Consider the following 16,045-nt stretch of genomic DNA (forward strand, 5'->3'; position numbering starts at 1 on the left):
TCACTGAATTCTGCACAGATATTTATAATACTGATGTTTGATTCATCCATTCAAACAAATATGCACTGAATGTCAAATATAGGTCAGGCACCGAAGACAAGAGAGCCAGCAAATGGCTGCTGGAGGTGGGTCATCCTCACCCCTCCATGCACAAGATGCACCCAGCAAACATCTCCAGAGTGCACGGAGACAACGGATGAAGGGTTTCTTATTTACGTTTTTTTCTGTAATGCTGCAACAAGGTGACACTTGGTACAATTAAAATTCATGTGTTAGAAAAGGAATGCCAGCTTTTTACTATAAATACAGTCTCTCTGTATATATTATAAATGATATATATATTGTAAGTAATATACATATGTGTATGTGTATATGTATATGCACATATACACACATGATCGAATGATTATTTCTGCTTCATCTGCCCTTCAAAAAGGTACCGGGAAAGACAAGAGGTTAGTGTTTGGGTCTCTTTGCCACTGAATGCATGGTCTAGCTCTATTCTCCCATTTTCCCTAAAGTCTGGACTGTGGCTTGATCTGTTAATCCAAGCCGACATCAAGCCGCTAAACGCCTCCAGTACATCAGCCACAAAGTCAGCATGATGCAGCCACCACAAACAGCTGCTGGAAAGTCCAAAACTGTTTCCCAGCAGATAAATCTGCACATCCCTTGGCTTGCAGCTCTGCTCACAGATGCAGCACATGCTGGAGCAACGGGTTTTGTCTGGAGCTGCTGTGAAGAAACTCAGAAGCTTGCCATTTCATCACTGCCGGCGCAGACTTATTGTTTATCAAGCCAAGGAACAGGAGATTTTTCAAAAGCTATAACTATAAATGAATGCACATGTTTTTTTAATGGTAATTTTTAGCCATAGAGAAAAAACCTAGATGTAACAGTAACTTCTGCCGTCTTGTTGCTAAGACTTGGAAAACTTCCAGAGCATAGGGATGATATGGTTGGCCTGGGTGGGCATCTACTACTGCATCAAGAATGCTCTCCCCTGTGGTGGGATTATCTGGGTGGTATTATGACAGCTGGCCCCACCTGAAGTGGCTCCCCAAACCCTCCAGGAAACTGGAATAGACCAGACTCTGTGCTTCCAGCAAGGCTGGTCAGACTCCTGCCAAGGAGGAGAAAGCAGCCCCCGGACAATAAAAGGGTACAAGTCAAGTTCACCTTGGTAAAAAGAAAGATATTCAGCACAGAAAGAAGTAGCCTAGTCAATGCAAACATTTTCACTTATTATAAATTTGTTATTCTGACAAAGATTTTTTTGAAGAGATTAGTTGTAGCATCTTCGTAATATTTAGTGTTTTATGTCACTGTAACTATTATGTTTAGTCGAGCTGGGATATACAAAAGGAAGATAAATAAGAAAGAAACAAATACAGTCAAAGGCAGTAAACACTGTTCCACTCTTCATTTTAGACTCTCATAACAGTGAAAATACGTTCAGAGCAGCTCTGGACACTCGCATGGCCCCCAGAAAGCACCACCATTCACCACCATTGACTTCTCCAGAGAAGCGTGCTGTTAAAGCTCTCTCATAGAACTCTTCTTTTATCGAGGTCCCTTGGAGAAGGCTCTTTGGAAAGACTAGTTAAGTTAGCAGCTTTCTAAGAGCCTTCCACGGAATTCGGTTTCATCAAATTAATTTTCTGAATCTTCACTATATTATGTGCAAATTCAATTTTTTAAGATGTTAAATTCTTAACTTACATAAAACATTCAAAAACTCTTTACCTTTTGACCAGGTAAGACTGGAGCTCCATGTAAACCATTTTCACCCTACAAGGGAATAAGTTTTATTAGCCATAGAAAACAAATGAAACAAATAAATTTTTGCAGTCAGGTGCCTGGGTGGCTCAGTTTGTTAAGAGTCTTCATCTCAGGTCATAATCCCGGGCTCCTAGGATTGAGTCCCACATTGGACTCCCTCCCTGCTCAGTGGGAAGTCCCTCTCCTTCTACCCCTCACCCAGCTTGTGCTCTCTCCCTCTCTCTCTCTTTCATACTCTCTCAAGTAAACAAATTAAATCTTAAAAAAAGAAATGTTTACAGTCTTTAAGAACTAGTTCTAGTGTTGTGGGGAAAGATAGTCTAATACTGAACGCCTAGCATATTCAGGGGCTTTCTATCTATGCTTCCTTATCTTACAACTGTAGGATTGGTACTTCAGTTTTATAAAATAAAAAAACAGAGTCTATGGGGTGCCTGGTGGCTCAGTGGGTTAAGTGTCTGACTCTTGGTTTCAGCTCAGGTTGTGATCTCATGCCTGCTTGCTCCAAGGGGAGTCTGCTTGAAGATTCTCTTCGTCTACCCAACCCCCCCAAATTTATGTGTGCTCTCTTTCTCTTTCAAATAAATAAATTGGAGAAAGGAAGGAAGGGAGGGAGGGAAGGGAAGGAAAGAAAACAGAGTCTCTGAGTCACGTTCAGTGTCACCCATCTTGTGGCACGACCTAAGATTTGAATTGAGGTCTAACTCCACGGTCCATGTTTTCCCACATGCCATTTAGAATCCCTTATTTCATTTTCTCTTTCAAATCTCTGGACATGATATTAAAATCTGGCATAGGCTTTCTATGGGCTGGCACAGTTCTCACAACAACCTATTGAGCAGATACTGTTATGATCATCTTACAAGAGATGATTACACAGCCAGTAGGAGATAGAAATGGAATTTGAACACATACACTTCAGCTCTGTGCACACAACCACCTCCCTCCACTATCTCATGGAAAAGACTTATTTCTGGCTCACAAGTGACCACATCTAACAACTGAATATGTCTATATATCTATTAGAGATATATATCATATCTATTATAGTGACAGACATACAGATATTATGTTAACATGCTCATATATAAATATATATATATATATATATATATATATATATATATATATATATATATCTGCTCATATCTGTTGATTGCCTTTAAACTGAAGACATACCCCATGCCATTTTACTTGAAACAACTGCTTACAAGAATTTTTAGTTCTTTCTGTTCATCTGGTTCCTGTCTTGGGTAAAAAGGTTTTCAGTAGATGCTTATCAGTTTCCATTACTGGAATTCATGGGTCATTTCTTTGACAAGCCTGCTTTGTAAACAGCACACCAGCTAGAATTAGATATTCCTGGGAGGATGTGTGTATTCTCAATGGATCCTTAAGAATTTTGCTGCTTATTGGAACGGACTTTGGCTCCTGAATTTTCAGGTTTAAACAGCTCAAAATAAACTAACAATTCCATTGATCTGTTTTATTTCTAGAAAACATAAGTAATTTTTAAGACAATAATTTTTAAGCCTCACCTAGAATGAAGTTAGATACCAATTCTTAGACTTTTTAAGTAAAATTCAAATATATGAAGAAAAAAATCACATCTTCAAACTTTAAAATAGCAATAATACATTGTGTCTAAATCGAAAGAGATCATTATTATTTCATTAATTAATACATTTTGGAAAGGTTTAGTCATTTTTAACAGTTATACCATCGTATACATACACACACATGATTTTAAAGACTAAGGCTGTCCTCAGATTAAATTATCTAAGTTTTTTCCACAGTATAACTGCTATCATCACAGAATATAATAAACACTGAAGAGAAAATTTTGTTGCTAAGTAGAATTAAATGTTGAAGCATTAATAAAGTATAATACACTTATCTATGTAATAAACATATTTCTATTATTTAAAAAGCTGTTACAGTTCTAGATCTCAGGCATTACACAAATACATGAGAAACTTCCTGTTTCATTTAATAAAGGGATAGAAAAGCACATTAAGTATTTGATGCCCGGGAACATTCTGTGGAAATTGAGCTTCTGTTACTCATCACAGAAGTATGTCCACTTGTCCATAAGGAGCAGAATTATTTTCATTGGTTGGTCTAATATAATGTTTTATATCATATTACAAGTTACACAAGATAACAAGATACGGCATGTAATCCAGTAAAGTACACTGATACAGTATACACTGCCAAAAATACTTTTGGGGGAAAAAAAGTAGTGATGGTATCTCTTTCTCTTTTTCCTTGCTGACAGCCCATTCCTGTGTACTATGTGCTCCATGTTCTGGCACCTCAAGCCCCCCTTCTGGCATGTGTCAGGTTAGGGTTATACCCAGAAACACCACTAACTGGGAACCAAAAATCTCTAAAGCTGTGATATTAAGACTGTTTTTCTCTCTTTAATGGATACAGGTTCATGATTATTGCAATTAAAATGTTATATTTTCCTATGGCCAGTGTTCATTGGTCTCCATTCTTTCCTGACGAGGAATTGGTTTTGTAAACATAATCCTAAACACCAAGATAACCCAATGGACACCACTGATTACTCTCACAGGAAAAACTAAGCTTCCCCCACCTGCAAGCGGAAGATTTTGAGATTCTGAGAGGACACTACTAAAGGTTAAAGTTGGCAACACCGGTGTTCAGAACCCTTTTTATTTTTTTCTCACTGATTTTCTTGAAGTGATCAGAGATGTCCTGCTTAGCAACTTTTAATAATCTTAAGCCATTTGTCATGTTTCTAGTTCCTAAGGGATTAATCGGCATATCTGTTTTTGTCCCTATCTCAAAAAAAAAAAAATCTGTTAAGTAGCATAAAAACTAAAGACGAAAATAGATGTAAAGAGTGAACTTTTGTTTAAAAGATTCATGGATAACGACATTTCTGTCAGGACTTTCACTAAAACCGAATGCAGCTTAAGGTCAAATGGAATTCTACCTAGCAAATAAATGGCCTATCTAAAATTACCGGATGGGCAAACATGAGCCGCTTTTTCTGAAGTCTTGCTGTTCCTCCTTCCTCCCAGTCCCAGCACAAAAAAGAAGAAAGAAGTTTCTCCTCTGGCTTCTGATCAGTATTTTAGCCCATTATTGAAGAAAATGACAATCAATGTTTCCCACAGCTACCCTAACATTCCAAACTTGTTTCTGAGGTATACACTTTCTAATACAGGTTTCTGCTACAGGACCTGTGTCCTTTTCCTGTTACAAATCCAAGCTACAGAAGGACAAGCGAATGAGTATGTGTTATACAAGTGAAGCCAAAATGAACGTTGCTGCTGATAGCGCTGTTGCCATGTTATTACTGTAATGCCTACCCCATTTCCGACTTCACAGAGCAATCAAAAGCAGCCTTTCCAGAATTCAAAGTAACCTCTTTGAGAAGGTTTTGGAAAAAACTGAGGTGTGATTTAGGGCCAGCTGGTGGCTTTCTGAAAACCTGATCAAAGGATTTCATTTTACCCCCTTTTTATCACTGCACATTTCCCTGAAGGAAGCATGGCTAAGCGTAAAAGATAAATTATTAGTTTTCCTGATTCCTTTGACATTGGAATCTATGTCTTTTCTCATTATGCAGGAAATACTTGTTGTCTGAAGGACACTTGATAAGAAATCACATTCCCCAGGGCTATATTTCCAAACCTAGTCCCAATGAGACCCAGCAAAGAAAAGCAGATTAAACAGGTAAAAGAAAATTTGCTAATAACTGCACCTAAGCCCAGAAAATAGAAAGTTATATACTATGTTGTGGTGATTTTTTTTGGTTTAAAAAATTAGGCATTTACCCTCTGATTAAAAAGGCTGAAATCCTACTATATAATACTGCTTCCGTATTTAAAAAAATTAATTTGGCCTATCATTTCATTTTATACTGTTTTCTAGGAACTTAATCTCCTGTATGAAGATAGTATACAATTGGAAATATATCAGTGTTTTCCCACAAATTAACTCATCTTTATTAAGAGAAGTTTTGCTTAAATTGAATGTCGAGTGAAATAGCTGGAAAAAACATTTGAAATGGAATGCCAGAGTTCTAGCATGATAACCAACAGAAGAGGCAGCTGAAAGTAAATCTGATTTTGATTTTGTGTATTGCTAACTTGACCTCTATATTTCTGACTACAGGTCTGCTTTACTCAGGACATAATCTTCCGAAATTGAATTTTTACGGTCCTTAAATTGTTGCCACTCAACTAAATATATCAGGCAATAAAATAGATACCTCCTAACTTTTTTTTCAGACATTTCATCCAATCTAAGTACTTTTGTTTCAGGGAGGAGTATTTTTCCTTCCTATTTTCTTGGACTTCATTGTGAGGAATAAATTGTCAAGTTAAAAAGTATATACTGCATAGGGTTTAAAACTTCAGACTTTTCAAATTCTTTGTATTTGTTGGATCTTTAATGCAGCAAACACATTATCATATTAATGTTCAGGATAAGGCAAATTTATAATATTCTTTTTTTAAAAAAAATTTTATTTATTTATTTGACACAGAGAGACACAGCGAGAGAGGGAACAAAAGCAGGGGGAGCAGGAGAGGGAGAAGCAGACTCACTGCTGAGCAGGGAGCCCGATGTGGGGCTCCATCCCAGGACCCTGGGATCATGACCTGAGCTGAAGGCAGACGCTTAATGACTGAGCTACCCAGGCGCCCCAATTTATAATAGTCTTAACCATAAGGTGAATGAGCTTGTTACTTATTATTACTTGTTCTTATTGGTCATTTCAAGGAAGGGGAAACTAGCCCACCAAAGGTAATATATGGTGGATACATGTCTTAATCATAATAATATAAATATGGTGAGATAGCCGTAGCTGAATCCAACATCTACCCTCTCAAAAACTACCAACCGTGTGGGTACACAAGTATATGCAAGTGCACATACCTAGAAAATAAGCAGGATGGGTAGTCTTAAATACAGGGACAAGAACAAATTCATATACTTATATCCACCATCTCCATTAAAGAATCTGTTGTGGTACTGATGCTACTGAAAGCTTCTTAAAGTCAGGCATTTTTGCTCTTTAATTTGTATACTGGAGAGCAGAACAAAACAATTCTACATGTGGGTACTGCAAAAATGCTTTCTGAACTCAAATTAACCTTCCCCAAGTTTCTGCCCATTAGTCTTATTTTACAAAAGAAAAATATCTTACGGTGATATCCCTCTGTGTCAATATCAAGCCTATTCAGCAAATCAGTAATTTTTCAATGATAGTGTGGAGTTCCTTAATATGCTAGTCACTGTTTTCTGGGCATGCACTGGTCACACAATATATCTTTCAAAATGTGGCACTCAGAATTGAGCGCATCACTCCAGAAATGGTCTCACCACACAGAATAGAGGAACAGAAATGTCACACACACACACACACACACACACACACACACATACCTTGTTTGGATACCACCCAGTACTCCTATTAATATAACTTGATTTTTTAAAGCTAAATTGCTTATGTATACGTTGAGCTTGCAGTCAACTATAACCATTAAGTTTTCCTCTCAAGGGACTATATCTTACAATTCTTTTACAAAATAACTGAATGAAAATTTTACTGAGTTATTCAAATTAAAAAACAAGAAAAGAATTTTGAAATTATTTGGACAGGTAAATAATTCTTTCCATATAAAACAAAGTTAGGAAACTGAGCCTTGGCCAGTGTTGTAGAGCCCATTAAAAACCTGTGCTCCAATGACATATCAGATAAAGGGCTAGTGTCCAAAATCTATAAAGAACTTAGCAAACTCAACACCCAAAGAACAAATAATCCAATCAAGAAATGGGCAGAGGACATGAACAGACATTTCTGCAAAGAAGACATCTAGATGGCCAACAGACACATGAAAAAGTGCTCCACATTACTCGGCATCAGGGAAATACAAATCAAAACCACTATGAGATATCACCTCACACCAGTCAGAATGGCTAAAATGAACAAGTCAGGAAATGACAGATGCTGGCGAGGATGCGGAGAAAGGGGAACCCTCCTACACTGTTGGTGGGAATGCAAGCTGGTGCAACCACTCTGGAAAACAGCATGGAGGTTCCTCAAAATGTTGAAAATAGAACTACCCTATGACCCAGCAATTGCACTGCTGGGTATTTACCCTAAAGATACAAACGTAGTGATCCGAAGGGGCACGTGCACCCGAATGTTTATAGCAGCAATGTCTACAATAGCCAAACTATGGAAAGAACCTAGATGTCCACCAACAGACGAATGGATAAAGAAGATGTGGTATATATACACAATGGAATACTATGCAGCCATCAAAAGAAATGAAATCTTGCCATTTGTGACGACGTGGATGGAACTAGAGGGTATCATGCTTAGCGAAATCAGTCAATTGGAGAAAGACAACTATCATATGATCTCCCTGATATGAGGGAGAGGAGATGCAACATGGGGGGTTAAGGGGGTAGGAGAAGAGTAAATGAAACAAGATGGGATTGGGAGGGAGACAAACCATAAGTGACTCTTAATCTCACAAAACAAACTGAGGGTTGATGGGGGGAGGGGGGTTGGGGGGGGTGGGGTTATGGATATTGGGGAGGGTATGTGCTATGGTGAGTGCTGTGAAGTGTGTAAACCTGGCGATTCGCAGACCTGTACCCCTGGGGATAAAAATATATGTTTATAAAAAATAAAATTTAAGAAAAGAAAAAAAAAAACAAAAACCTGTGCTCCTCTGTATTTGTGAGGATTTTTTTTTTTAAAGATTTTATTTATTTATTTGACAGAGAGAAATCACAAGTAGGCAGAGAGGCAGGCAGAGAGAGAGGAGGAAGCAGGCTCCCTGCTGAGCAGAAAGCCCGATGTGGGGCTCGAACCCAGGACCTGGGATCATGACCTGAGCCGAAGGCAGCGGCTTAACCCACTGAGCCACCCAGGCGCCCCAGGATTTTTTTTTTTTAAGTGGACTTGTCAAGAACAAGTGTTTTGGCTTTTCACTATATTGTGAGACTAGCTGTAAGATAGTCTTTAAGTAAACTCAAAGCTTTATTAAAGTATTAGGGAAACAGAAGACATTTAATGTGAATCATCTCCCAAAATTTCCGAAGTATAGTAACTGACATCTGAATCAAGTATTCTAACAAGTGAAAGATGATGTAAGATATAAAGAGGAGGACAGTGTCATCAGTAAGCTCCTAATTGAGGACAGTGAGATACCAGTAAGTGCAAACTATTTCCTGTCCAAAGTATTCCTCGTGATGAGTAATTTATAGTTCTACTCCATATCAATTACTTCTACTGGAGCTTAAATGCACTCAAGTCATTGGTTAATTATCTTTAGCCCTGAGGTAAATGGTTGTGAAGATATGGAGAAAGAACATGCCTGAATAACACTGTAAGAAAGTCAGGAGATGTTTTTCCAAACCCTATTTGGAAAGAGAGGGAGCACGATAACCTGAAGATTTATGCTTGAGAGAGAAAAAAGAGCACAGTTTCTCCAAGAGAAAATGGGAAGCAAATTCTGGAGCTGCACACACTTCTCTCTGTGAGATTTCACTCCAGGTAGCAGGATCTGTAAGCTTTGCCAGGCAGATAAGAGATTCTCCCGCCCTCCTATTTCCCTGAAGCATGCTTTTGCAGAAAGTACAGAAGACTGGCACTGATGCACCACTGCCTTTTTCAATTCCTCGCAGCACGGTTCTAAACAATCATCTTCAACTTCTTTTCTCTATTGGCCTGGGGCTAAGTCCACTTGAGTTCTGAATAACTCAACAAACATTTATCCAGAATCAATCGGGTGCCCTGTGCTGGGTTAGGTTTGGGGATTCCAGGAACAAGACGTTGTTCTCCTGGAGCTCACAGTGGAAACAAAGACACAAACTATGTTGGTAATGTAAATAAAGAACTACATGAACAGAGAGAAGGGGCTATTAGCCTATCCAGTGCCAAGGGGACTTTACGAAAAAGATGAACATTTTCTTGAACTTTGAATGTAGTAATCTCTGAAAATGCAATGATGGTGAGAGGGAAAAAAGGTACCAATCATGTATGATTATGCTCTCGTATCTTCTATTCAGTACCTAACAGGTTCATTCAGTACCCTACACTGGCTATGCTATGTCTGTCTCTCACTTGGATAGCTAAAATCTCTTTTAGACAGAGCTGCTTTTAGAAAACTCTAATATCTGAAATTGTAGATGTCTTTATCAAAGGCCAAGTACACCTTTAAATTCACTGTGGAACATCTCAGCAGCCTACACCAAGAGTAAAATAATTAGCCACTAAACTATGCAGAGAAGCAGAGAGTATGTGATCTTTTTTATGGCAATATTTTAATATTTATGTGCTAGATTCTCACAGTGCGTTAAACCAAATAGGAACATTAGCAGACTAAATTCTTGAAATCTGGCTAACTGTTTAGCAAATAAAAGTCAAGTGCCTGGGTGCCAGATCTACTGCTTGTGTCGAGCCTGTCATCCATCTGTTGTGTTCTCTGCCAACTGCTCTACTTGGGGTGTGTGTGGAAGGCATTAGAAGGGAATAGGAAACCATTAAGAAATAAAATCAACTGCAGAATGAGCAAGTTTCTTTTTCTTTTTCCTGTCCTTCTGTTACCTCTGTCCTTCTCATGTTTTTGCTAATTTTACTGTTACATTGTATTAAAATAATGCCCATAAATGAGACAATTCAGTGAGACTTAAACTCCATGTAAAGGCAGTAATTTTTTCACTGGTAATTCAGGTATCATTCTTGGAAGTTTATAAGTGAAGCCAACAGTAGCTTGACAAAACTGTTTTCTTTGTGGTCATTTTTCCTATGAATATTGGTTATGATAAAAAGTTCAATCCTATATCCAGATTTGACCATCTTTTTCCACTGCAGAATTTTCTGAAATACAGGAGTTTACAGATGATTCTCTGTTTAAGAAGTATTTTCTCTGACATGAAGCTCATGTTTGTTTTGTACATCCTAACAAGTTCATAGGAAGGATAGAGACCATTGTTAGAATAAAGGTGAGCTGCCCTTTCTTTTATTCTTCTCATTTAGTGTTTTAATTCCTACAGCAAATTGTTGCATATGAATAGGTATTTTAACTTTTTTTTAAACTTGGGAAGACCTCTGAAATTAATATTAATTCTGAATCTCAATGGAAAATGAGGTGAAACAGGATAATATAGATGGAAAGCCAAATGACTTAAAAAAAATTCCCTGTCTTTTTCAACAAACGCCTGTAAGTTTCCGAGTCTCTAAGGCACTACTGCTACATCTGGACCAGAGCTGTCTCAGAGTTCATTATAATTCACAACAGCTACCGGCCTTGTCTGCACTTTCAGCAACTGTAACAGCATCTGCCTTTATATCCTGAAGCTGCAGTCTTCTCGTAAAATGTCTTTTTAAGGGGAAAATCGAGATTCAGAGATCACAGTCATTTCATTTTCCAACTGAAAAGAAATACAAAGACGGACAGGGAACAATGGATGTGCCCAGTTCGGTCTCACCCTGCTGCAGAGACTGGGGACTTCAGAGCATATGGTGAAAAGGCTGTCACACAAAGCGCCTCGGCGTGAGCATAGTTAGCCCGGCTGATTTTCAGTCAGGCAACTTGGCAACTCTCTCATCACGTTATCAGATATACTTCTTAACTGCTTTAATGTATATGGATTTTTACCTCTAGAAGTTCACATTTTTTTTTTAAATAAACTCATGGTGCTAAGTTAAACACTTTTGTTTTTGACCAAATGAACATACAATAAATGTGTGTATGTGTATATCATATACATAACCAAAAAAAGTTATATATACACTTATATTACATATATAATAAGCATACTTATATTATATATACTTTACATGTAATTGTATATTGCAAGCATATTCCACAGAGAACATAAAGAGAATTTTCTAGGTTAGGTGCTGAGGTAAGGTAATCTGGAGAGTGTGGCCGTGACTGGTCTGCTGGGAGGTGAGCAGATAAGGATCTCCAGACAGTCCAGGTATGGGAATTTTAAGAGCTTATTTCAAATATACTTTTGAATTCGGAAGCCAAACAATCATGTTTTCATAATACTTATTTTGGAAGATAAAACTAAACAAAATAACTTCCACTTGGTGAAAAAAACATCTGAGGAAGATTTTTAATTAGAGGACACAATTTTCTGAGGGTGGGAGAGTCAGAATCGCTACAGTTGGGTAGACTTTAAAAGAGGGTCCACGGATTTAAAGAGAAGAAACGCAGCCCTCCCCCCCACCCGTCCCGCAGCAGAATTTAGGAAACCCTCTGTACAGTACCCTCTCTAGGCAGTAGGCAAATGAATTTAAGATCTAATAATAAACTGTCTGTGCAAAGGAAATCTGGATACTTAAGGGAACATATCCAGAGGACGTGAAGGTACAAGAGCTATGAACTCATATGGGTAAGATTCAAATCCCGCCTCCACCGTCTGTTAGCAATGATACTTTGGGGAAGTTTTTATTCTATCTTAGTTTCTTAACTAAGATACTTAACTTCAATACTAATGATAATAAATCTTACCTCAGACATGCTGTGAGAAATAAATAAAATAATGTAAAGTCTTTTGACAATGTTTAACACATAATAATGATTGAGTAAAAGGCTGCTATTATTAATATTATAAGAGTTTACACTCATATGTATTTCAGTTAAATAGAAAATAAATTGATTTGCTAACATGCACACATTACTTTGTTTTTAGAGGTCAAAATTATCTAAGATATGTGACCTTTAACATTTTCCACTAAATATATATATATATATATTTTTTTTTTTAAAGATTTTATTTATTTATTTGAGAGAGATACAGTGAGAGAGAGCATGAGTGAGGAGAAGGTCAGAGGGAGAAGCAGACTCCCCATGGAGCTGGGAGCCTGATGCGGGACTCGATCCCGGTACTCCGGGATCACGACCTGAGCCGAAGGCAGTCGTCCAACCAACTGAGCCACCCAGGCGTCCCTCCACTAAATATATTTTGAATAAATAATATAAATCCCCTCAAATGAGTTCTAATCTAGTTTCATAGTAAGCCCGAGTTTAGAATAATTGAATCATCAAACTGTTTTCTTTTAAAATTGTATCTATTTACCAAGTACAATAGCCACACCCTTATCTATGCCCCAACCTTCCAAGACCAAAAACGACAGAGTGTACCAAACCCTATATATACTGTTTTTTACTATACATACATACCTACGACAAAGCTTAATTTATAAATTAGGCACAGTAAGAGATTTAAGAATAACAACTAATAATAAAATAGAACAATTATAATAATGCCTCTAACAAAAGTTATGTGAATAGGCTCCCTCTCTCTCAAAATATCTCACTGTACTGTATTAACCCTTCTTGTGATGACGTGAGATGATAAAATGCCTACAGGATGAGATAAAGTGAGCTGAATGACGTAGGCACTGTAATGTAGCATTAGGATACTGCTGAACTTCTGACCATATGTCAGAAGCAGGACCATCTGCTTCTAGATTGTAGTTGACCGCTGACAAGCAGATACTACTGTATTTAGAGATCAGGCACTGAGCTGCCACTTTTATGAATAATCTCATTTAATCCTTAAGACAAAAATAGAAGGAGATACAATATAATGCCTATTTTAAAAAACAAAAAAAAAAAAAACTTGGAAGAAACAAGAGACATAGCCTAAAATTATAGACTGAGGATTTGAGCTGGGATTCAAATATAGGCAATCAAATTCTGGGTAGTTAATATCTGAATATTAGTATCTGAATAGTTAATATCTGAATGGTACAATAATGATCACTATCTTTTACTGCATACCTACTCTGTGAGAAACAGAATTTTTTTTGGTGAGTGTTTTCTTAGTAGAATAAACATTTTAGGGATGAACTGTAGGTAATTAGAAAATTGCTTTTAACATATTTATTGAACTTTTCCTATCACATCATTAGGATTAAGAGGACTAGGAAATAATTATTCCTGCTTTTAAAAAATATCCTCACTTCCCAAAAAACATATCTGATACATGACATATATAAGTGAAACAGAGAATGAGGTAAATTTTTGTTTGAAATAGTCAAGTAACGAACACAAACGTGCTTTAAGTGTTATATCTGAAGGTGACACAGGGAGCAGGATTTGCCCCCAGGGTCTAAATCTTCACCCCATTTTCCCACCGCATACCACGAGGATATCGTGAGCACATGTGTGCCTGTGTGTGTGCATGCATGTGTGCATATGTGCAAGCACATGTGTGTGTGATCTTATGCATTAAGTGATCCAGTTCTCATGGAAGTTAGACCATTCGATTTACTCATCTTGACTGCCAGTGGTTTCTGTCCAATCAAGCTTACCAGAAGTCTCCAGTGACTAATAACTTATAACGCCTGCTACACTGGCTATATAAGATAGCTTTTCTTACATGAACTCAGAACAGAAAACTTACCAAGTCTGTTCGGCAAAACCCTGGCTGTGCGGAAGATATGTAAAGGGGACAGTCATCGGCTGCCGTGCGTTGGCAGCAGAGCTGCACATATAAGGTTAGAATGCCTAGTGAGTCCATATAAGGTGATGAGTGTTAGAAGCACTTAAGAACGTAATTAGATGCTCTAGTTCTTCATCCTTCATGACTTCACATATCCCATAAATTGACTTCATAATATAGTGTTGTTCAGTGTCCTATTTTTCTCCTGGGCCTCAGAAGACACTAAAACTTTGTTCAGGGCCTTGACTTTAAAAAATTGACTGCTATCACCTAGCCAAACTTCAACGTGTAGGTTTACCCTAGAATAATAGGATTAATATGCAAATCACTTAATTTATTATGGTATCCCACTGGATATAAGTATGAAGTATAGCTAATATACAAACTCTGCACTGCTTGGAATATGCTTCACTCCATTAACATAAATCAGCTTTCTAGTTTAAATATTAAACCTTAAAAAATTAAGAAAGCTTCACTTTGAGAATATTACACCGGAGCTATATGTTCGAGGTGCTTTGCATATGTTCTTGTTCCAAGTGAGACAATCCATCTTTTTTAATTTTAGCTTTTAACAGAATCCTTAAGCATTTCTAATTCCAAGAAAAAGAACCCCAAGGAATTACGAATGAAGGCTGAGAAGAAGAATCAAAGTTAAGCCTGGGGATGCTGTCTGAGCACTCTGGGAGATGCGTCCGAGTCACATAAAGCCAACTGCGGGAGATTTAGCTCTGAGAATACTGAATACTTTAAGGACTAATAATTTTCTTTGGGAATTCACTCAGAAAAATCAGTCAAGTTATTTTCATCTTAAAGCAATGCAAGTATTTTATTCCAAATATAAGTGTTCATCTTTACAACTCTAATTTCAAAATTCCGAAGTTTTAAAAATTAAGGAAAATTGATATATCCTTATTGGAGTGAAATATTTCAAACTTATTAACCATGCCATGTGGTAACATAGTTTTCTTGTTATCTTCATTCTGTATATATTCATCAGAGTTATTTTAAACAGATGGTAACCTGTGGATTATGGAAGTGAGAAAAAACACTTTTCAGGTGACATTTCTGCACTCATGAAAGTTTTATACCTTAAACAGCTAAATGAAGGGACATTAGAAGCACAACTGGTACCACCAGTGACCGTGACCTTGAAGATAGGCTGTGGCCAAAGACTCATGATTCTATAGATACTGGAAGTGTACTGGCCACTATGGAGGATTTGTGAAGATGTGTGAAACAAGGATCCAAGAGCTCAATGTAGCCTGATACAATGCTCAGCACCACTGGAAGCTGCATGAATTCTCTAATTGTCCTGCTTTCCCATACCTTACTGTGTAAACTTATATGAGTCTTATTTTACATCCTATAGTGAAGAAGTCTAATTACCTATAATCTATTTTATAGTCCAAGTACTTCAGTGATTCTATGTTTGGCTAAAAAAAAAAGTTCCTGCATTCAAAGTAATTTCAAAACTCCCAATGATCTGAAATCCAATCAGATTATTATGACGTATTTTAGGAAGAGGTTGGTGGAATGAGTGTTTGAAACAAATATGGAATATGGCAGCCTGCTTAGGAGATAGATGCCAGTAGTATTCTCTAGGGGAAAAGGCATTTTGAAGAAATTAGACTTTCGAACAAGTGTTTGAAGGAATTTTACTTATGATGAAGAATCTGCAATTAATGTCATCAGCAAGTTTAATTAAGCAAGAGGATAGCAGCCCAAATAAACATTAACTTGCAGCCAGGTATCATCATTCAACAAAGAGTTTACTGAATCCAACATTTACACTACTATAGGA

At 37.3% G+C, this 16,045-nt stretch overlaps 1 protein-coding gene across 6 annotated transcripts in view; it reads right to left on the minus strand.

Moving 5' to 3' along the window:
• The window catches only part of COL19A1 (collagen type XIX alpha 1 chain), a 325,663-nt gene that overhangs the window by 230,230 nt on the left and 79,388 nt on the right, over nt 1-16,045 (minus strand). For all 6 annotated transcript variants that reach the window (XM_047734919.1, XM_047734921.1, XM_047734920.1 and 3 more), the window contains one exon: nt 1,747-1,791. In XM_047734919.1, coding sequence (XP_047590875.1) covers nt 1,747-1,791 — 45 coding nt within the window. The remainder of the gene's footprint in view (nt 1-1,746; nt 1,792-16,045) is intronic.

Source organism: Lutra lutra, chromosome 6 (assembly GCF_902655055.1).
Source record: "Lutra lutra chromosome 6, mLutLut1.2, whole genome shotgun sequence".
Lineage (NCBI taxonomy): Eukaryota > Metazoa > Chordata > Mammalia > Carnivora > Mustelidae > Lutra > Lutra lutra.